The 21,950-nt window shown below is 40.2% G+C and overlaps 2 gene segments (V, D, J or C); both read right to left on the bottom strand.

The window, feature by feature from the left end:
* Positions 1–1,965: 1,965 nt before the first annotated feature.
* On the bottom strand, positions 1,966–12,465 carry LOC118567026. The segment is given in 2 exon segments: positions 1,966–2,449; positions 12,315–12,465. Coding segments are annotated over 2 exon segments (477 nt in total).
* On the bottom strand, positions 11,199–11,993 carry LOC118567047. The segment is given in 1 exon segment: positions 11,199–11,993. A coding segment is annotated over 1 exon segment (423 nt).
* Positions 12,466–21,950: the final 9,485 nt, after the last annotated feature.

Genomic DNA, 21,950 nt, shown 5'->3' with positions numbered 1-21,950 from the left:
CAGCTGGGTTAAAGAAAACCGATATGCATCACTGCATGTACACACCCACACACTGGCATGCATGGACTGAACATTCGCATTTATGTCCAGATGTTCAGGCATGCTCAAATCTTACTTTGAAAAAAGTCTGTCTATTTTTAGTTAAGTTGTGAAACAACAAAGACAAGAGGCTCAACATCAGGGGTGTCCAAAGTGTGGCCTGGGGGCCATTTGCTGTCCTTGAAGTGATTTTTGTGCAGCCCTTGACAGAGATACAAAAATAGCACAAATTTGGTTTTGAAGCGTAAGGTTAGAGGCTGATGTTGATTAAAAAAGAGATGTGGCAATGAGATGGAAAGTTTATGGAAAATTGTTTTATTAGGGTGTTTGGTTCTAGAAAGGCCTATCGCCTGTGTAAACTGCTGTGCTGGAACTTGATCAAATCACCATTTCTTTCATTTAATAAGAAACTCAGGAATCAGTAATCATTATTCCCCACAACAAGTTTAGCTAATCAACAATTTAGTAAATCCAGCTGCATAAAGCAGGAATTTCTGAATAAAGTGAGACTCAATTCGTGGTCTTGAAGCCCAGAAGAGACAGCTCTCTCAGCAGCTGCAGAGGAGAGGAGGCCTGAGCAGTGTCAGGTAAGGTGCCCTGCTGCCAGGACTCCACTCTTCCCTTACCCTTCAAGGTCAATGCCTGTGTATGCTGAGTGTGAGAATCAATGTTTGGCTTTCATGTGCAAAGCTTCAGTCTGATGGTTTAAGATCATCTTACACCTAAACCTGGTTTAGGTGTAAGATGGTGCGAGGAGCAGATCAGAGCAGAACAGAGGTGGGAGAGTGATGGTGTGCAGCTGCACACCTTTGGTGAGAAAATCTCATGGAGGAGATGTGCAAATATAAATAAGTGTTGTATGTAGAAGAATCAACATTTGACCTGAACTTAAAATGAGAAGTAAATATTCTCAGGAGATGAAGTGGTGGTCAGGATCACCTCTGCTCTTTCTGTTTCATCAGAGCAGGTGTGGATTTGCATGATCTTAATGCATCACTGCTCCTCACAGTTTAAGTTGCCGCTGTTCCAGAAGGTCCAAAGTGTGTTTCTGCTCTGACACTGAAACCTGCATCAGGATGATGTCTCCACTGACTCTGGTTGTTCTGTTGGGTTTTCTCACTCAGGGTCAGGCTCACTTATAAATCTGTCTCATTGATTTGGTTTAAACTCAAAGGTTTTACATTTTTGCCATTTTTCTTTGACATTCTGATTTAAAATGTTCATTTCTCATTTCAGGGTCGTCTGCCAACAATTTTCTGACTCAGTCTGAAGGATCAAAGTTAGTTAGTGTTGGATCGACTGTGACCATCAGAGCCACAGGAAGTTCTAATATTGCTGCTGATCTCAGTTGGTACCTTCAGAAACCTGGACAGCCTCCCAAACTTCTTATATACAGAGTTTCAACTCTGTTCTCAGGAACTCCATCTAGATTCAGAGGCAGTAGATCTGGTTCTGATTACACTTTAACCATTGATGGAGTTCAGGCTGAAGATGCTGGAGATTATTACTGTCTGGGTTACCATGGCAGTGGTGTGTTGTTCACACAGTGATTTAGAGCCGTACAAAAACCTCCTTCAGTCTGACTGAAGGCTGCAGGTGCAGAGAGTCTGTGAGGTGAAATGGTTCAGTGAACACATCACAGAAGTTAGCAGGAAAAACACAGAACAGCTAAAAAAGACAAATGTTCAAATTAAATAACTATAGATCAATTTAAAAACAAACGGTTAAATTGTGGTTTTATAAATATGGATTTCAATAAGTTTTCTGATACTGCGGTGTTTGCACCATATTTATACCTGCAGGCTTTTAATAGTGCAAGCATCTAGAATCTTCTAGAAACTTTAGAGCAGGTGGAAAAACATCATGGAAAGAGATTTGATCAAGAATATTAATTTTGTAACACAGAAATAAAAACAAAGACAGTGATTATCATATATCTGTACTTTTATTGAAACAATCCTTCACTTCTACTTTTATCACAGAACATGAGTAAGATGAGTTTTAGAAATCAGTGTGAACATGAAAAGTAATCTTGCTGAATAAACTCTGAGAGCATCCTGACTTGCAGACATGAAGCTGAGGCTCTACTCTGAGCAGCGGGCAGGGTCCAGGCTTTGAGTGACAGGACTCTGTCCACTCTGATTGGCCTCACAGCTCACTGAGCCCGCCTTCCTCCACTGGTCTGCAGGGAGGCTCAGGGTGCTGCTCCAGCTGTAGAGGCCGTCCCTCCCCAGGACCTCCAGGCTGTTAGACACCCCTGAGGACCTGCTGCTGCCCCCCACCTTCCAGCCCAGCCTCCAGGTTGAGGGGAAGCCTCCGCTGGCCAGACACACCAGTGTGACGCTGCTCTGCTGCTCCTCCTCCTCTTTGGAGGGGGGGAGGACGGTCAGGGTGGGCCGCACCACACCCACTGGAGGAGAGAGGGGGAGAAAAGAGGCAGCAATGAGAATGAAAGCTGCTAAAAACACCTTCAGAGCTTCATTATCCATGATTACTGATGACATCTTCATCTGTCCCTCATATTATGTGACTCTTAATGATGAAACCCTGGGATGATTGAACTGAGAGCTGAAACACTGGTGGAAACAGTTCAGACGTTGACATCTGTTTCTTTCACTTCCTTAAAACGCCACGGAAAACAAATGAACCACGAACACCAAGAAGATCTGAGGTTACTCAGAAAATATTAGCTCTGTTCAACAGGAATCCAGATCAAAATCCAGATCAAAGATTATTAATTATAAAATTATGTTTGTTTAAATAAGAAGTGAAAATAACCTAATAAAAAAATGAAAAAACAATAGAGTAAAACCTAAGCTTGGTTGTCAGAAAGAATTGAAACTTCAAATATTCAGTAAGTAAGTAGTAAGTAGCAATGTGATTTTGACCTATACATTAGGCATTACTAGACATATACAATGTATGATTTTAAACATTTCCAATTCTGAAGAAACACTGACTTTTGCAAAGCTAATTTCTAAACATGGAGATATACTGTCCAAACCTTTCTTTAAAATAAAAGTTAGGGAAATTGTTTTAAATAAGAAGTGAAAATAAACTAATAAAAACATTAAAAACCAAGGAAAAATTAAGATTGGTTGTCAGGAAAAAAATAGGCTTAAATAATTTAAAGTATTAACAATATATTATTATTGAACTATGCATTTTATAGACAAGATTATTTTAACAGGATCTATCATTAGAACCATTTTCAGCCCTGATGAAACACTGACTTCTGCAAAGCTCATTCACCATTGTGAATGGAGATTTAATCATTATTTAAATAATGTAAAGTGTACAAACCTTGATGTCAATTTAATCAGTTAAGTCAAAACAATATCATATTATGATTATAGCCACAAAGTAAAGCTTTCTGGTACTTACAGTCAACGGTGAGTTTGGTTCCTCCACCAAAAGTGTACCACAGTGATACAAAGTCATTAAGAGGCCGTACAAAAACCTCCTGCACTCTCAGCAACCAGTTCTTGGCTGAAATGCTGCTTTCCAGTATAAATAAATTACATTTATACTTTATTTAATCTATAAATCATCCATCCATCATCATTCAGCTTTAAATGTTTTAATAATTTAAGATTTTTTTATTTTATCACCCAAGAGAAACAGAAGTTATTTTTCTTCCTGTGAGATATTGTGACATTCTTTAATAATTCACCTTTTATTCTGTTTCAAACCTAAAAATTTTTTTTTTCATAATTTAAATAATAAATCCTTAACTAAGGGTAACTTCTAGTAATAAATAATATCTTCACCTGTGAGTTTTAGTAAAACAGGAGAATTATACATATACCTTGAAGAGAGAAATGATTTAATCCAAATACTGAAAATACTTCATGTTGTCTCTATTTTCTCTTCTTGTATTCCAATAAGATCCTGAATGGTTTAAATGGCTAAACTATTTGTGCTGATGTTGTGTCTGTGTTTGTCTTCAGCGTGCTGAGAGCAGAGCAATCATTTCCATAGAGAGGAGGCTTTGCATGGTCAGCTGATCCTCCAGGGAACTGAGAAGGTTTATAGTCCTGTGAGTTCAACACTGCAGGACTCAGACCTGTCAGTGGAGCCAGCAGAAACAACCAGCACCATGACCCTCATCACCATCCTCATCTGGACGCTGACCTGCTGCTGTTTTACAGGTTCATTCCCTCAGCAACATTTCCAGCATGATGTGCTGCCTTTTCTCTCATTTCTTTCTGCTGATAAATGAAGGATTTGTTTTTGTCTGCAGGATGCAGCGCTCGGGTGACTGTGACTCAGCCTCCACTGGTGACATTTACACCAGGATCCACTGCCACCATCAAGTGTACCACAAATCCTGCTGTGCACCTCTATTATGGTGGTGAGGGTATGTCCTGGTATCAGCAGAAACCAGGACAGCCTCCAAAGCTCCTGATACGTTATGCACATCAACGTGAGTCAGGAACACCAGCTCGGTTTAGTAGCAGTGGAAACGGGACTGACTTCACTTTGACCATCAGTGGAGTTCAGGCTGAAGATGCAGCAGATTATTACTGTCAGAGTTACCATAGCGGCCATGTGTTCACACAGTGATTAGTAGCCGTACAAAAACCTCCCTCAGTCAGACTGCAGACTCACTGAGCTGTTAGAGCAGAAACTGACTGCAGCTGCTGAGGAGGAAGAGACTCTGATACAGACCACTGAACACAGAGCTGACAGAAACATCACCAAGCACTGATCTCACACATGAGAGCAAATATTTATGATAAACTTTAGTTTTTAGTCCATTTGGCAGTTGAGTCCATACCCTGGCAGATTCAGGTTAAGATTAATCTTTTAATTTGACCAGCATGTTTCTCCTCACTAGAAGTAATGTCTACATTTTGGAGTGGCCCTGCCAGAGTCCTGACTTGAATCTGAGAGAGAATTTGTGGAGCTACTGATCAGGGTGATGGGAAAGAGGCCTTCTGACCTCAAAGACTTGTGGCTCATCACCAAAGATAAAACATCTAAATAATGGTAGAAACCTGGAAAGGCTGGTTATTAATCATAAGAAGGGCTTGATTGTGGACTAAGATCTTTTATCAGAACTACAGGTCTTGGTTGGATAAAAATGATTCAAAATCTACAATTAATACAAGAAGAAAGCAAATTAATCTTATGGAGTCATAATGTATAGATAAATACATATGTTGACTTCTTTGAAAAAGAACTGTTATTTTTTATTTAAAATCTCTGATTCAGATGAGAGAAATTTTCTTACATTTATTGTTTCCTCTCCAGACTGTAGAGATTGTAAATGTCTGAGCTCCATGGTGGTGGAGAGCTCATACAGTGATCTTGACTGGTAGAAAAACAAAGCAAACAAAAACTTCTCCAGTTTGAATGAAGCTGCAGGAACTGAGGCTTGGTGAAACAGATCTGCTGGGAAGTTAATAAATGACAATTTTAATCAAGAAAAACACAATCCTGAAGCAAACTCACAGTTATTAAAAGCAGCTTTAACTTCAATGTTCTCCATTAAAGCTTTTACAGTGTTCAGCTTTAAGGGCGCTTAGTTACTGTGATTATTGAGACACATCAGTAAACTGACTTTGTCCTGTTAGACTCTTGTCCTATATTGACATAGAGTTCCAACAGTGTCCAGGGTGGTCACTATTCAAAGCATCACCCTCGTTTATATTGAAGGTGATTAGTGGTGATTTTGGTATTATTACTATTCTTGTTGTTCTTCTAATCATTATTATTATCAGCACCAAGAGAATACAGAACACACACAGGAAAAGACAGCATGCTACAACATCCATGACTCACAGCTTCCTCCATCTTTGATGTATTTGACTGGAAGTTGTCTTTTAACAAGTCTTATTCCCAAGTTTTAAACCACAAGTTTAAATGTACCATGACTTCTTATTAAAAAACATCATAAACATCTTGTTTCAGGAAGGTAATATATAAACCTGCTTACATCTACTTCAGTGAATCAATCTACGATTCTATTATATTTACATGGCTAAGATATTTTTCTTTGTTTATTAGAGCACATCTCATGGAGGAGACAAATATAAAGAAGCGTTGTAGAAAAAAATGCATGAAAGATTGACAAACAACATTTGAACTGAACTTAAAATGACAGGTAATTATTGCCTGGAGATGCAGTGGTAGTTTTGATCATAGACATTATATAATAGTAGACACCGCATTGACTGTTGCGGAGCAGAAATTACGGCCGCCATCTTGGGGCGGTCGTCCTGCTACCCTAACCTTACACCTTAAACCTGCTGGTTTAAGGTGAACAGACGAAGGATGCCTCAGCACTGTGCGGTGTATTTTTGTTTGAATTGATGGACTATTGACTGTCCATCAATGTTGATTTTTATTAGAATGTTATATTCCTGTATTTTGTCCACCAACAAAATTCAAGCTTGCTGTAGGTGCAATCTCTCTATGTTTGTTACGTTTTAGAATTTAGATTACTTAGTTCATTTTGATTTATTTGCCTATTTGTTGTATAAATATTTTTGTTTAAATTTAGTTGTTTAGAATACAATTATTTGTTAGTAATTTGTTTAATTAGTTAACTGATTTTGTTTGAGTCTTGGATGTGTCACATATATACATAGACTTTAGGTAGCTCGGGATGAACGTGGGTGGTCATATGGTTTTTTACCAGTCCTTCAGTCCTCAGGAACCAACAGTCAGTCACCATTAGTCAATCAATGAGTGAGCAGGTGAAGCAATCACCAATGCAGGAACCAGAGCAGGAGAGGCAGCAAGGGATGGTTTCAAGTTTGTACCATGTTGTTTGCCTGCAGAGACCTGGAATAAACCAACACGCAACTGCATTTTGATGTGTTTTTGCAATTTTTGTACTCTGTAAACCAGAAGTCCACGCTTCATCAAGTGACTATTTAAGTTACATTCACTTTTAGTTTGTTCAACTTTAAGTCTTGAGTTTTTAGGTTGTCATGGACAAGTAGTCACTACACTTGCTAATGTTCGGTGCTGGTGTCGTGCCAAACGAGTTATTCCCGACAAAATTTAAATAATAATAATATAATAAAAACAATTATTTAAGACACGTGTGTGTATATATGTATACATTTGTGTCTAAATGTGTTTGTGTATATGGTAATAAAAAATATATATATAAAAATGTGTGAGTGGCAGTGTTTTGGAACATACATCCTATCAGAATATTCTATTACTTTTAACCCCACTAAGAACATTTAAATGCACTGAACCATTTGTTATAATAGCTATAGTTTTAAGGTTTTCAGCAAAAAAAACAAACAAACATGGAAATTAGTTCAATATTCAGTGAGTTATAGTTGATTAAAATTGATTCTGCTCCTGGTCAACACATTACACTGAGCAAAGCTGTCGATCGCCCCAAGATGGCGCACCCAAATCTCGTAAGTGCCCATAGGCAAAAGGGTCTATGCGGGGTCTACTCTTTATATTATGTCTAAGGTTTGAATCACCTCTGTTCATTTTATCATTGCAGGTGTGGATTTGAACTCTGAACTTAGAAATACAGCAAAGGGGAAGACTACTGGGACCATCCATCAACGTGAAAGAAAATGTGGAGGTGCACGGTCTCGGATACTGACTTCTTTAGTAAAACAGTCCACAAATGCAATATCTGATGAGAAACTGGTCCTGGGGGCCAGAGATACCTTATAGGGGTCATGCTGAGCTTTAAGTGGAGGCTGTGGGTTTGACTGATCCAGAAAGAAGTTTAAAGTCAGAGATTCAGCACGCTCTTCACCGGTGCCTTGTCTCTTTGGAATAAATGTGATGAAACAAAGCCAGAACCTAATATATGGTGAGTTTAAAACCACAATGAATAATAAAACTTGACTCTAACTGGAGGCAGACTTTTAATTGAGTGCTGAGATGCTGCTGAGGAATGTGCATTGTCCAACGATCATTGGGAGAGAGGAAGGGTTCACCTGGGCAGGTCGCTGGTTTATCACAGTCCTAGAATCATCTCCTAATGAATCTTGCTCTCAATATGTAGTCAAGTGATCAGAAAGAGGTGATGGAGTGAACGCTGCTTGTTGGGACTTTGATGCAATCAACTGGTTCCCTTATATAGGAAATTTATTTTGACCAATCTGTATAATCTGACCCAATCTGTGTAATATGATTGAACATAACGTTGTAAAGTGCCTTGAGATGACATGTTTCATGAATTGGCACTATATAAATAAAATTGATTTGAATTGAAAGAGGTGATGGACAGTGATGTTGAGCTTATTAAGCAAACAGTTATGGTAAATATTTGTGGAAAGAAGGGTTTACTGTTTTTCACAAGCGTTAGTTTTGATGTTGGTCGTTTGCATTGAGTCTTGGTTGCTACAAATATTTATCGGTAGAAATGAATCCACTGCAAAGATGATAAAGATAAACAAAGAAAAAAAAAAAAGGAACGTAAACCAGCTACAAGTACAAACACACACACAAACTCTGACTTGCATGTACTGAACAGATTTTCAGTCATTTGCACATCTTACTTAAAAACCCAAATCAATGATGATACAAAAAAATTATGCTAAAACATTTTTTTTTTCATTTAAACAAGTCTAACCTGAGCAGGTCCCTCAACTTTAGATCAACGGCCCCTCCCCTTGCCTAAATTAAGGAGGGTGAGACTAGGAATAAATTAATGTTTATCCCTTTTGCTCTAAACAGCAGGGAACCTGAAACATGATCCAGAGGTGAAACTCAGAGTGAAGAGGCTGATCACTGACAGACAGATTGGAGTTAGTGGTTCTAGAGGTCATTCAGCCTGCTTTGCTGGGAACCATTGATTTTTCTGCTGATGTTCACAATTTTTGAAAAAGCAGTTTTATCTCTTGAAATGAGATTTCAACATGAAGAGACAATTAGAGAGATTTATTGACATACATCAGAAAAGATATGTGGCTCTCAGACACCGGCAGATGACATGAAAGCTGCAAATGTCTGAGATTGGATGTTCAGTCATGCTCACATCTCACTCTGAAAAAAGTCTGTCTACTTTTAGTTAAGTTGTGAAACAACAAAGACAAGAGGCTCAACATCAGGGGTGTCCAAAGTGTGGCCTGGGGGCCATTTGCTGTCCTCGAAGTGATTTTTGTGCAGCCCTTGACAGAGATACAAAAATAGCACAAATTTGGTTTTGAAGCACAAGGTTGGAGGCTGATGTTGATAAAAAAAAGAGATGTGGCAATGAGATGGAAAGTTTATGGAAAATTCTTTTATTAGGGCGTTTGGCTCTAGAAAGGCCTGTCGCCTGTGACCCGCTCCTCGTAAACAGCGCTCTCAGCAGCTGCAGAGGAGAGGAGGCCTGAGCAGTGTCAGGTAAGGTGCCCTGCTGCCAGGACTCCACTCCTCCCTTACCCTTCAAGGTCAATGCCTGTGTATTCTGTGTGTGAGAATCAATGTTTGGCTTTCATGTGCAAAGCTTCAGTCTGATGGTTTAAGATCATCTTACACCTAAACCTGGTTTAGGTGTAAGATGGTACGAGGAGCAGATCGGAGCATAACAGAGGTGGGAGAGTGATGGTGTGCAGCTGCACGCCTATGGGTCGTGTGTTTACAATAAACTGCTGTGCTGGAACTTGATCAAATCACCATTTCTTTGATTTAATAAGTAACTTCGGAATCAGTAATCATCATTCCCCTCAACAAGTTTTGCTAATCACCGATTTAGCAGGAAGTTCTGAATAAAGAGAGACTCATTTCTTGTTCTTGAAGCCCAGAATAAACAAAACTTTCAGACGAAGAGAAGAAATTAGATTTTTAAAATATTTGCAAGTTTTTTTCCTGTAAATAAGGGAAAACTGATATGTTCTGTTTCAGATCTACAGTGGTTTACAGTTTCATTTTCTACAGAAATCTTGGAAAAACTGTTTATTAAAAGTCACCATAAACATTTTATTCATGTTTCTGAAAGCTACCATATAAACCTGCTTCCATCCACTTCAGTAAAGGAAACTAGATGATTCTATTATATTTATGTTATGATAATTCACTTTGTTTATTACAGCACATCTAACGGAGGACACATGCAAATATAAATAAGTGTTGTATGTAGAAGAATCAACATTTGAACTGAACTTAAAATGAGAAGTAAATATTCTCAGGAGATGAAGTGGTGGTCCGGATCACCTCTGCTCTTTCTGTTTCATCAGAGCAGGTGTGGATTTGCATGATCTTAATGCATCACTGCTCCTCACAGTTTAAGTTGCCGCTGTTCCAGAAGGTCCAAAGTGTGTTTCTGCTCTGACACTGAAACCTGCATCAGGATGATGTCTCCACTGACTCTGGTTGTTCTGTTGGGTTTTCTCACTCAGGGTCAGACTGACTTTTAAATATGTCTCGTTGATTTTGTTTAAACTCAAAGGTTTTACATTTTTGCCATTTTTCTTTGACATTCTGATTTAAAATGTTCATTTCTCATTTCAGGGTCATCTGCCAACAATTTTCTGACTCAATCTGAAGGATCAAAGTTAGTTAGTGTTGGATCGACTGTGACCATCAGCGCCACAGGAAGTTCTAATATTGGTGCTGATCTCAGTTGGTACCTTCAGAAACCTGGACAGCCTCCCAAACTTCTTATATACAAAGCTTCAACTCTGTTCTCAGGAACTCCATCTAGATTCAGAGGCAGAAGATCTGGTTCTGATTACACTTTAACCATCGATGGTTTTCAGGCTGAAGATGCTGGAGATTATTACTGTCTGGGTTTCCATGGCCATGGTGTGTTCACACAGTGATTTAGAGCCGTACAAAAACCTCCTTCAGTCTGACTGAGTGACGGCTGCAGGTGCAGAGAGTCTGTGAGGTGAAATGGTTCAGTGAACACATCACAGAAGTTAGCAGGAAAAACACAAAACAGCTAAAAAAATATAAATGTTCAAATTAAATAACTATAGATAAATTTAAAAACAAACTGTTAAAATGTGGTTTTATAAATATGGATTTCAATAAGTTTTCTGATACTGTGGCTTATGCACCATATTTGTACCTGCAGGCTTTTAATAGTGCAAGCATCTAGAATCTTCTAGAAACTTTAGAGCAGGTGGAAAAACATCATGGAAAGAGATTTGATCAAGAATATTAATTTTGTAACACAGAAATAAAAACAAAGACAGTGATTATCATATATCTGTACTTTTATTGAAACAATCCTTCACTTCTACTTTTATCAGAGAACATGAGTAAGATGAGTTTTAGAAATCACTCTAAATATGAAAAGTAATCTTGCTGAATAAACTCTGAGAGCATCCTGACTTGCAGACATGAAGCTGAGGCTCTACTCTGAGCAGCGGGCAGGGTCCAGGCTTTGAGTGACAGGACTCTGTCCACTCTGATTGGCCTCACAGCTCACTGAGCCCGCCTTCCTCCACTGGTCTGCAGGGAGGCTCAGGGTGCTGCTCCAGCTGTAGAGGCCGTCCCTCCCCAGGACCTCCAGGCTGTTAGACACCCCTGAGGACCTGCTGCTGCCCCCCACCTTCCAGCCCAGCCTCCAGGTTGAGGGGAAGCCTCCGCTGGCCAGACACACCAGTGTGACGCTGCTCTGCTGCTCCTCCTCTTTGGAGGGGGGGAGGACGGTCAGGGTGGGCCGCACCACACCCACTGGAGGAGAGAGGGGGAGAAAAGAGGCAGCAATGAGAATGAAAGCTGCTAAAAACACCTTCAGAGCTTCATTATCCATGATTACTGATGACATCTTCATCTGTCCCTCATATTATGTGACTCTGAATGATGAAACCCTGGGATGATTGAACTGAGAGCTGAAACACTGGTGGAAACAGTTCAGACGTTGACATCTGTTTCTTTCACTTCCTTAAAACGCCACGGAAAACAAATGAACCACGAACACCAAGAAGATCTGAGTTTACTCAGAAAATATTAGCTCTGTTCAACAGGAATCCAGATTAAAGGCTATTAATTATAAAAATTATCACAAACATTTGTTTAAATAAGTGAAATAACTAAAGGAAAACAGTAAAAACAACAAATTAAGCTTAGTTGTCAGAAATAATTAAAATTTCAAACATCTAAAGTAATACCAATATATTGTTGAACTATACATTTTATTGACAAAATAAATTTAACAAGCCATTTTCAGCCCTGATGAAACACTGACTTCTGCAAAGCTCATTAACTAACATGGAAATTTAATAATTATTTAAATAATGTAAAGTGTAAAAACCTTGATGTTGATTAAATTAGTTAAGACAAAACAATATCATAATTTATATAAATATAATGACTTTAGCCACAAAGTAAAGCTTTCTGGTACTTACAGTCAACGTTGAGTTTGGTTCCTCCACCAAACGTCAACCACAGTGATACAAAGTCATTAAGAGGCCGTACAAAAACCTCTTGCACTGTCAGCAGCCAGTTTTTGCCTGTAATGCTGCTTTCCAGTATAAATAATTTACATTTATACTTCATTTAATCTTTAAATGATTCATGCATAACCATTCAGCTTCAAATGCTTTGATAATTTAAGATTTTTTTTATTTTATCACCCAAGAGAAACAAAAGTTATTTTTCTTCCTGTGAGATATTGAGACATTCTTTAATAATTCAGCTTTTATTCTGTTTAAAACCTAAAAAAATGTTTTTCACAATTTAAATAATAAATCCTTAACTAAGGGTAACTTCTAGTAATCAATAATATCTTCACCTGTGAGTTTTAGTAAAACAGGAGAATTATACATATACCTTGAAGAGAGAAATGATTTAATCCAAATACTGAAAATCCTTCATGTTGTCTCTATTTTCTCTTCTTGTATTCCAATAAGATCCTGAATGGTTTAAATATCAAAACTATTTGTGCTGATGTTGTGTCTGTGTTTGTCTTCAGCATGCTGAGAGCAGAGCAATCATTTCCATAGAGAGGAGGCTTTGCATGGTCAGCTGATCCTCCAGGGAACTGAGAAGGTTTATAGTCCTGTGAGTTCAACACTGCAGGACTCAGACCTGTCAGTGGAGCCAGCAGAAACAACCAGCACCATGACCCTCATCACCATCCTCATCTGGACGCTGACCTGCTGCTGTTTTACAGGTTCATTCCCTCAGCAACATTTCCAGCATGATGTGCTGCCTTTTCTCTAATTTCTTTCTGCTGATAAATGAAGGATTTGTTTTTGTCTGCAGGATGCAGCGCTCAGGTGACTGTGACTCAGCCTCCACTGGTGACATTTACACCAGGATCCACTGCCACCATCAAGTGTACAACAAATCCTGCTGTGCGCCTCTGGGATGATGGTGACCAGGGTATGTTCTGGTATCAGCAGAAACCAGGACAGCCTCCAAAGAGCCTTATATATTATGTACATAAACTTCAGTCAGGAACTCCAGATCGGTTTAGTGGCAGTGGAAGCGGGACTGACTTCACTTTGACCATCAGTGGAGTTCAGGCTGAAGATGCAGCAGATTATTACTGTCAGAGTTACCATGAAGAAATCGGTGAAGGTGTGTTCACACAGTGATTAGTAGCCGTACAAAAACCTCCCTCAGTCAGACTGCAGACTCACTGAGCTGTTAGAGCAGAAACTGACTGCAGCTGCTGAGGAGGAAGAGACTCTGATACAGACCACTGAACACAGAGCTGACAGAAACATCACCAAGCACTGATCTCATAGCCTCGTGAGACCATCCTGATCTCGCGAGCTTTCAAGGTTTTACTCGCAGATCAGTCTGGCTACTCTCCGTTAAAGAAAATTTGGAGCCGTTCACCAAACGAACGTCCAATCAGCGTTGGCTTTGAGGCAGGTTGAGGTGTGACGCAACGGGAAGCGCGTCAGTTCAGTCTAAAGAACATGGCGGCTTCAGCCGACGAAACTAGCGTTAGCGTGGCTATCGAGCAAGTTTTATCGGAATTACAGAGTATTTCTTTGCTGAGCTAACGAGCCTTTACCTGCAGCAGCAAGAGTAGCTTGGCTTGTGGTTGTTTTCGTCGTCGCTCGTAACAGAGTGACGACGAATCTGATTGGTTCATTTGGCCCGTCTATCACCAACATAGGCCAATCAGCTAACCAGTATTTTCGCCCCTTCCCAAAATTAATTCAACGGAAGGTTTCCAGATGGATATGCGGAGCAAATCTATCTGGCGGAGTCAGGTTACTGATCTCACACATGAGAGCAAATATTTACGATAAACTTCAGTTTTTAGTCTTTTCGGATCATTTACATGAAGCTGTTAGTGGATCAATATTCATATAATAAATATTGGCATCTTCTCCTCTACAGTTGAGACCAAATTATTGGTCCACTGGCAGATTTAGACTTATACTTAGACTTAGACAACTTTATTTGTCATCCTGCATGCACAGAGTGCGTACAGAACGAAATTTCGTTTTCATACAGCTTGGAAAATCACGGTAAAATGCAGTAAATCTCAATAAATAAATTTCAGTGTCCATCTTGTGTCTTCAGCAGTTCAGAGTTCAACTTTCTGCAGTTCAACGGTCTGATGGCATATGTACAAATGTGCAATATGCAGATGTGGTACAGAGTCCATTTTGCGTTTTTCTGCTTCAGCAGTTCAGAGTCCATTTGTGGCTTCAGCAGTTTCGGCAGTTCAACAGTCTGATGGCAACAGGGAAAAAGCTTTTGCAGAACCTGGTGGACCTACAGCGGAAGCTGCGGAACCTCTTCCCAGAGGGCAGCAGGGAAAACAGTCCATGGTGGGGGTGTGAGGGGTCACTAATGATGTTACGGGCTTGGGACACACAGCGCTGTGATGAAAGGTCCTTGGAGGGAAGAGGAGCCCTGATGATCCCTTCTGCTATCCTCACCACTCTCCTTCCAGTCGGCGGCACTGCAGCCACTACACCACACAGAGAGACAGCTGGTCAGAATGCTGTCTATGGTGCTTCTGTAGAAGGTCTTAAGGATGGGTGGGGGCAGGTAGGCTCTCCTCATCCTCCACAGGAAGTACAGTCGTTTCTGTGCCCTCTTCACCAGTGACGTGGTGTTCACAGACCAGGTGAGGTTGTCCGTGATGTGCACCCCCAGGAACTTGGTGCTGTTGACCACCTCCACAGCTGAGCTGTTGAGCAGTGGAGCGTGGTGCGGCCGGTTCTTCCTGAAGTCGACGATGATCTCCTTCGTCTTCTCCACGTTCAGGATCAGGCTGTTGTCTCTGCACCAGTCCACCAGCTGCTCCACCTCTTCTCTGTAGTCCTGGTCGTTGTCGTCTCTGATCAGGCCCACCATCGTTGTGTCGTCAGCAAACTTCACGATGTGATTGGTGGTAAACCTGGGGACGCAGTCATGAGTCATCAGAGTGAACAGCAGGGGGCTCAGGACGCAGCCCTGAGGGAAGCCCGTGCTGAGGGTGATGACATCAGAGGTGTTCTGTCCGACCCGGACCGACTGGGGTCTGTTGGTGAGGAAGTCTAGCAGCCAGTTTCGAAGTGGTGTGCTGAAGCCCAGATGTTCCAGTTTTCTCACCAGATGCTGTGGGATGATGGTGTTGAACGCCGAGCTGAAGTCCAGGAACAGCAACCGTATGTGCGTGTTCTTCTTCTCCAGGTGTGCCAGGCTCAGGTGAAGAGCGGAGGAGATGGCGTCCTCAGTAGAGCGGTTCCGTTGGTAGGCAAACTGGAATGGGTCGAATGTTGGGGGGAGTGTGTTCTCTCACCAGCTTTTCATAGCACATCATTATGACGGGGGTCAGTGCGACATACTGGTCAAACTTTTCCGCCCATCCGGGCATTTTTAGAACTCAGTCTCAGGTTTCTCGACGTTTTTGGTGGCCATCGTGGACTAAGGATGTGCACGAGTATGTTTTAGCCTGCCCTGTCTGCGCACAAAACAAACTGTCTAATCAGCCACCCTCTGGACTATTAAATACCCTGCCAGTTCCTAAACGTCTGTGGTCACACATTGCATTGCATTTTGTCACTGGTCTCCCATTGTCCCAAGGCATGTGCACCATCCTTACGGTGTTGGACAGATTTTCTAAAACCTGTCCTAGGATCTAAAACCTGTCACCTCATACCCCTCTGCAAGCTTCTGTCTTCCGTATTGTATCTGCATGTAGGCAAAACATATAAAAACCATGACAGTGGTGATTTTGTTTTTATTACTATTCTTGTTGTTCTTCTAATCATTATTATCAACACCAAGAGAATACAGTACACACACAGGGAAAAGACAACATGCTACAACATCCATGTGTCACAGCTTTCTCCATCTTTGATGTATTTGACTGCAAGTTGTCTTTTAACAAGTCTTATTCCCAAGTTTTACTCCACAAGTTTAAATGTACCATGACTTCTAATTAAAAAGAATCATAAGCATCTTGTTTCAGGAAGGTAGTATAAAAACCTGCTTACATCTAATTCAGTGAATCAAACTAGATAATTCTATTATATTTATGTTGCTAAGATATTTGTCTTTGTTTATTAGATCACATTTCATGGAGGAGAGGTGCAAATATAAAAAAGTGTTGTATAAAGAAGTACATAAAAGATTGACAAACAACATTTAAACTGAACTTAAAATGACAGGTAAATATTTTCAGCAGATGAAGTGTTAGTTTGGCTCACCTCTGTTCTTTTTTATCAGAGCAGGTGTGGATTTGAACTCTGAACTAAGAAATACTGCAGAGATGAAGACTACTGGGACCATCCATCAACATGAAAGGAAATGTGGAGGTGGTGATCATGCAGATTTGTTGGTGCTGGTCTGGAACAAAACTCATCCAGATCGATCCATTTAACTCCAGCAAACAAGATTTACTGGTTCCTCAAACCACAGATATTTTCACAGTATCCTTGTTCTAGCTAAACTGAACCTAAGTTTCATTTTGGACTAAACTGTGGACTGAATTAGAAGTGACATTGCATCATGTCTGCTGTTGTAAGAGCTGGGGATGATGCCAGTGGTGCTGATTCATTCAGTCACAGGTACAAGTTTTACTGGTGAGTGGGGCAAAGATGGGATGTCAGCTTAATAATTTATTGAATAAGTCAATAAAGTCATAAAGTCTACAAAAAGAGCACAATTGAGCAACAGCCTAACTTTCATTGTTTCATGGACCAGCAGGAAGTGAGGTTATGTATCATGGGGGGTCGACCACTAGGGTCTAGTGATTTTTTTTCCTACCTGAGAAATGATTTTGGTGATAGACACAGTGGCAGCAAACTTTTACAGTATTTATAAAAACATGAACAGACTGTTGGTGAGGATCTGTGGTTATTCCCATACACGGTCTCAGATACTGACTTCTTTAGTAAAACAGTCCACAAATGTAATATCTGATGAGAAACTGGTCCTGGGGGCCAGAGATACCTTATAGGGGTCATGCTGAGCTTGAAGTGGAGGCTGTGGGTTTGACTGATCCAGAAAAAGTTTTTTTAAAGTCAGAGATTCAGCACGCTCTTCACCGGTACCTTGTCTCCTTAGAATAAATATGATAAAAAAAGCCAGGAACTAATTTATGGTGAGTTTAAAACCACAATGAATGATAAACTTGACTCTTACTGAAAGCAGACTTTTCATTGAGTGCAGACTGTTTATCAGACAGACTTCCAGCTGTGAGGCTTGCTGGGGTACAGTCTGTGCACCAGCCTCATCTGCTGCTACAATGATAGCCAAAAGGCTTCAAACCGTCAGTAAAAAGACCCTTTAATGCTACCTGAGCCTGGACACGCCCCTTTACCTGGAGGTTTGGTAGTTGTTGCAACCTTGATACCATCAGACAAGAATATGTTTGCTGTTCAGGTCATGAATTCATCTGATGAAGATCTTTGGTTGCAACCAAGGACTAGACTGGGACTTTAGGCTGAAGTTGACTCTGCAAACAGCGACCAGTTGTGTCAAGTTCAGTTTCAGAGGATTTTTACTCAAATCAAGTGAACATCAGCAGTTTTTCTAAGACTTTGCTAAAATTCCTCTTGGGGTTTCTTTTTTTAGTAGTTTTGGATGTGAACTCTGATTTTTCTTGATGTTTTTGGCAAGAGATCTGCAATATGGCCGTAGTCTTTTAATATATATCGGTACATTTCCATTAAAGTCAGTATTTTAAGAAGATTGTGTATTTCTGAAATGGATTTTGCAGAATACCTGCATGTGTCGCTCAGAGCGGCCATTTCCTGCTCGTATGGATGGATTGTGAGATCATCTGTGTCCTCCAGCATCAAGGGTGAGCTGAGATACTGCTGAGGAATGTGCATCGTCCAACGATCATTGGGAGAGAGGAAGGGTTCACCTGGGCAGGTCGCTGGTTTATCACAGTCCTAGAATCATCTCCTACTGAATGTTGCTCTCAATATGGAGTCAAGTGATCAGAAAGAGGTGATGGACAGTGATGTTCAGCTTATTGAGCAAACAGTTGTGGTAAATATTTGTGGAATGAAGGGTTTACTGTTTTTCACAAGCGTTAGTTTTGATGTTGGTCGTTTGCATTGAGTCTTGGTTGCTACAAATAATTATCAGAAGAAATGAATCCACTGCAAAGATGATAAAGATAAACAGAAAAAGGAACGTAAACCATGACAGCTTTAAAAACAATAAAAAAATACACAGATTTTAATGTGTTAATTATGCATAGGTGTGAGAGATGTGTTTTAGTTTTGTACAGATTTATTTAGTTTTATTGCTGTAATTTACTTTGTTTTCAACTTAGTCTTCCTTATTTCATTTAAACAGTCTTACTCCATTGTTCCACGTTAGGCTCATTAAATGTGGTCCACGTTTTAATTCATCTATATTTCTTTTATTTTGACACAAGAGGGCAGCAGCTGTCTGTTTGTTGCAGGATCTGAAACTTCTCATTCAGCTCCAACTGTGCTGCTCTTGGTTGTGCTTTGAATATCTGCTGCACTTCCCTGAACATCAGGCTTTATTAAAGCGCTAAGCTGTGTGCTCAGCTTTATTCTACAGGATTTTATTCTACTGCATACATCCACCATGAAGATGTGTCTGATCTTATTGACAATACTGGCAGTCCAGTTTCATGGTGAGTTAGTAAATGAGGAAATATACTTTAATGCAGGATGTTCTGCATTTAAGCTTTTCATTCAACAAGATTTAACACATTTCTGTTGTGTTTTTTACAGGGTTGACAGCAGATCCATCTGTGACTCAGTCTCCTGCTGTAAAGGCGGCTGCTTTGGGGGACACGGTCTCTCTGAGCTGTACAGCCAGTGAAGGAGTTGATGATGATCTCAGCTGGTACCTGCAGAAACCTGGACAGCCTCCCAAGCTGCTGTTTTATAAAATAAGTAGCCGTCAATCTGCTCCGAGTCATTTCAGCAGCAGTGGATCAGAGCCTCAGTTCACCCTGACAATCAGTGGAGTTCAGGCTGAAGATGCAGGACATTACTACTGTATGGGTGTGCATTCAGGCCCGGTGTGCACACAGTGATACAGAGTCGTACAAAAACCTCCCTCAGATCAGACAGCTGGGTTGAAGGAAACTGATATGCACCACTGCTCACATGAACACATACGCCCATCCTTGTTTAATGTAGTTAGGGCCATGCCTCATCTTCCATAGACTTCTAATCATCTTCAAGCCTTTCTGCGGTCTAACCCTAACCTAAACCTAACTGACACCATAGAGCTAAACCTAAGAATAAAAGTGAGGGCTGAACAAATGTCGTCACTTTACACCAAAGTCCTCACTTTTCTAGTAAAATGTTTCAAAAATGCTGTCATTCAGCTACAAGTACAAACACACACACAAACTCTGACTTGCATGTACTGAACAGATTTTCAGTCATTCTCACATCTCACTTAAAAACCCAAATCAATGATGATACAAAAAAATTATGCTAAAACATTTTTTTCATTTAAACAAGGCTAACCTGAGCAGGTCCCTCAACTTTTAATTAATGTTTATCCCTTTTACTCTGAACAGAAGGGAACCTGAAATATGATCCAGAGGTGAAACTTGGAGTGAAGAGGCTGATCACTGACAGACAGATTGGAGTTAGTGCTTCTAGAGGTCATTCAGCCTGCTTTGCTGGGAACCATTGATTTTTCTGCTGATGTTCACAATTTTTGAAAAAGCAGTTTTATCTCTTGAAATGAGATTTCAACATGAAGAGACTCACACAGACAAAAGAGGCAATTAGGGAGATTTATTGACATACATCAGAAAAGATATGTGGCTCTCAGACACCGGCAGATGACATGAAAGCTGCAAATGTCTGAGATTGGATGTTCAGTCATGCTCACATCTTACTCTGAAAAAAGTCTGTCTACTTTTAGTTAAGTTGTGAAACAACAAAGACAAAAGGCTCAACATCAGGGGTGTCCAAAGTGTGGCCTGGGGGCCATTTGCTGTCCTCGAAGTGATTTTTGTGCAGCCCTTGACAGAGATACAAAAATAGCACGAATTTGGTTTTGAAGTACAAGGTTGGAGGCTGATGTTGATAAAAAAAAAAGAGATGTGGCAGTGAGATGGAAATTTTATGGAAAATTCTTTTATTAGGGCGTTTGGCTCTAGAAAGGCCTGTCGCCTGTGACCCGCTCCTCGTAAACAGCTTAGACAACTTTATTTGTCATTTTTGTATGCACAGTGTGTACAGAACGCAATTTCGTGCTCTCTCAGCAGCTGCAGAGGAGAGGAGGCCTGAGCAGTGTCAGGTAAGGTGCCCTGCTGCCAGGACTCCACTCTTCCCTTACCCTTCAAGGTCAGTGCCTGTGTATGCTGTGTGTGAGAATCAATGTTTGGCTTTCATGTGCAAAGCTTCAGTCTGATGGTTTAAGATCATCTTACACCTAAACCTGGTTTAGGTGTAAGATGGTGCGAGGAGCAGATCAGAGCATAACAGAGGTGGGAGAGTGATGGTGTGCAGCTGCATGCCTATGGGTCGTGTGTTTACAATAAACTGCTGTGTTGGAACTTGATCAAATCACCATTTCTTTGATTTAATAAGTAACTTCGGAATCAGTAATCATTATTCCCCACAACAAGTTTAGCTAATCACTAATTTAGTAAACCCGGCTGGATAAAGCAGGAATTTCGGAATAAAGAGAGACTTATTTCTTGTTTTTAAAAGCCCAGAATAAACAAAATTTTCAGACAAAGAGAAGAAATTAGATTTTTTTAAATATGTATATAGTTTTTTCCTGTAAGCAAGGGAAAACTGATATGTTCTTTTTCAGATCTACAGTGGTTTAGAGTTCCCTTTTCTACAGAAATCTTGGAAAAGCTGTTTATTAAAAGTCATCATAAACATTTTATTCATGAATCTGAAAGCTAGCATATAAACCTGCTTCCATCCACTTCAGTAAAGTAAACTAGATGATTATATTTATGTATGATAATTCACTTTGTTTATTAGAGAACATCTCATGGAGGAGATATGCAAATATAAATAAGTGTTGTATGTAGAAGAATCAACATTTGAACTGAACTTAAAATGAGAAGTAAATATTCTCAGGAGATGAAGTGGTGGTCCGGATCACCTCTGCTCTTTCTGTTTCATCAGAGCAGGTGTGGATTTGCATGATCTTAATGCATCACTGCTCCTCACAGTTTAAGTTGCCGCTGTTCCAGAAGGTCCAAAGTGTGTTTCTGCTCTGACACTGAAACCTGCATCAGGATGATGTCTCCACTGACTCTGGTTGTTCTGTTGGGTTTTCTCACTCAGGGTCAGACTCACTTTTAAATATGTCTCATTGATTTAGTTTTACATTTTTGCCATTTTTCTTTGACATTCTGATTTAAAATGTTCATTTCTCATTTCAGGGTCGTCTGCCAACAATTTTCTGACTCAGTCTGAAGGATCAAAGTTAGTTAGTGTTGGATCGACTGTGACCATCAGCGCCACAGGAAGTTCTAATATTGGTGCTGATCTCAGTTGGTACCTTCAGAAACCTGGACAGCCTCCCAAACTTCTTATATACAAAGCTTCAACTCTGTTCTCAGGAACTCCATCTAGATTCAGAGGCAGTAGATCTGGTTCTGA

The sequence above is a fragment of the Fundulus heteroclitus genome, chromosome 19 (assembly GCF_011125445.2).
Source record: "Fundulus heteroclitus isolate FHET01 chromosome 19, MU-UCD_Fhet_4.1, whole genome shotgun sequence".
Lineage (NCBI taxonomy): Eukaryota > Metazoa > Chordata > Actinopteri > Cyprinodontiformes > Fundulidae > Fundulus > Fundulus heteroclitus.
Note: the sequence above shows the minus strand (reverse complement) of the source record. Positions and strands in the feature narration are given on the sequence as shown.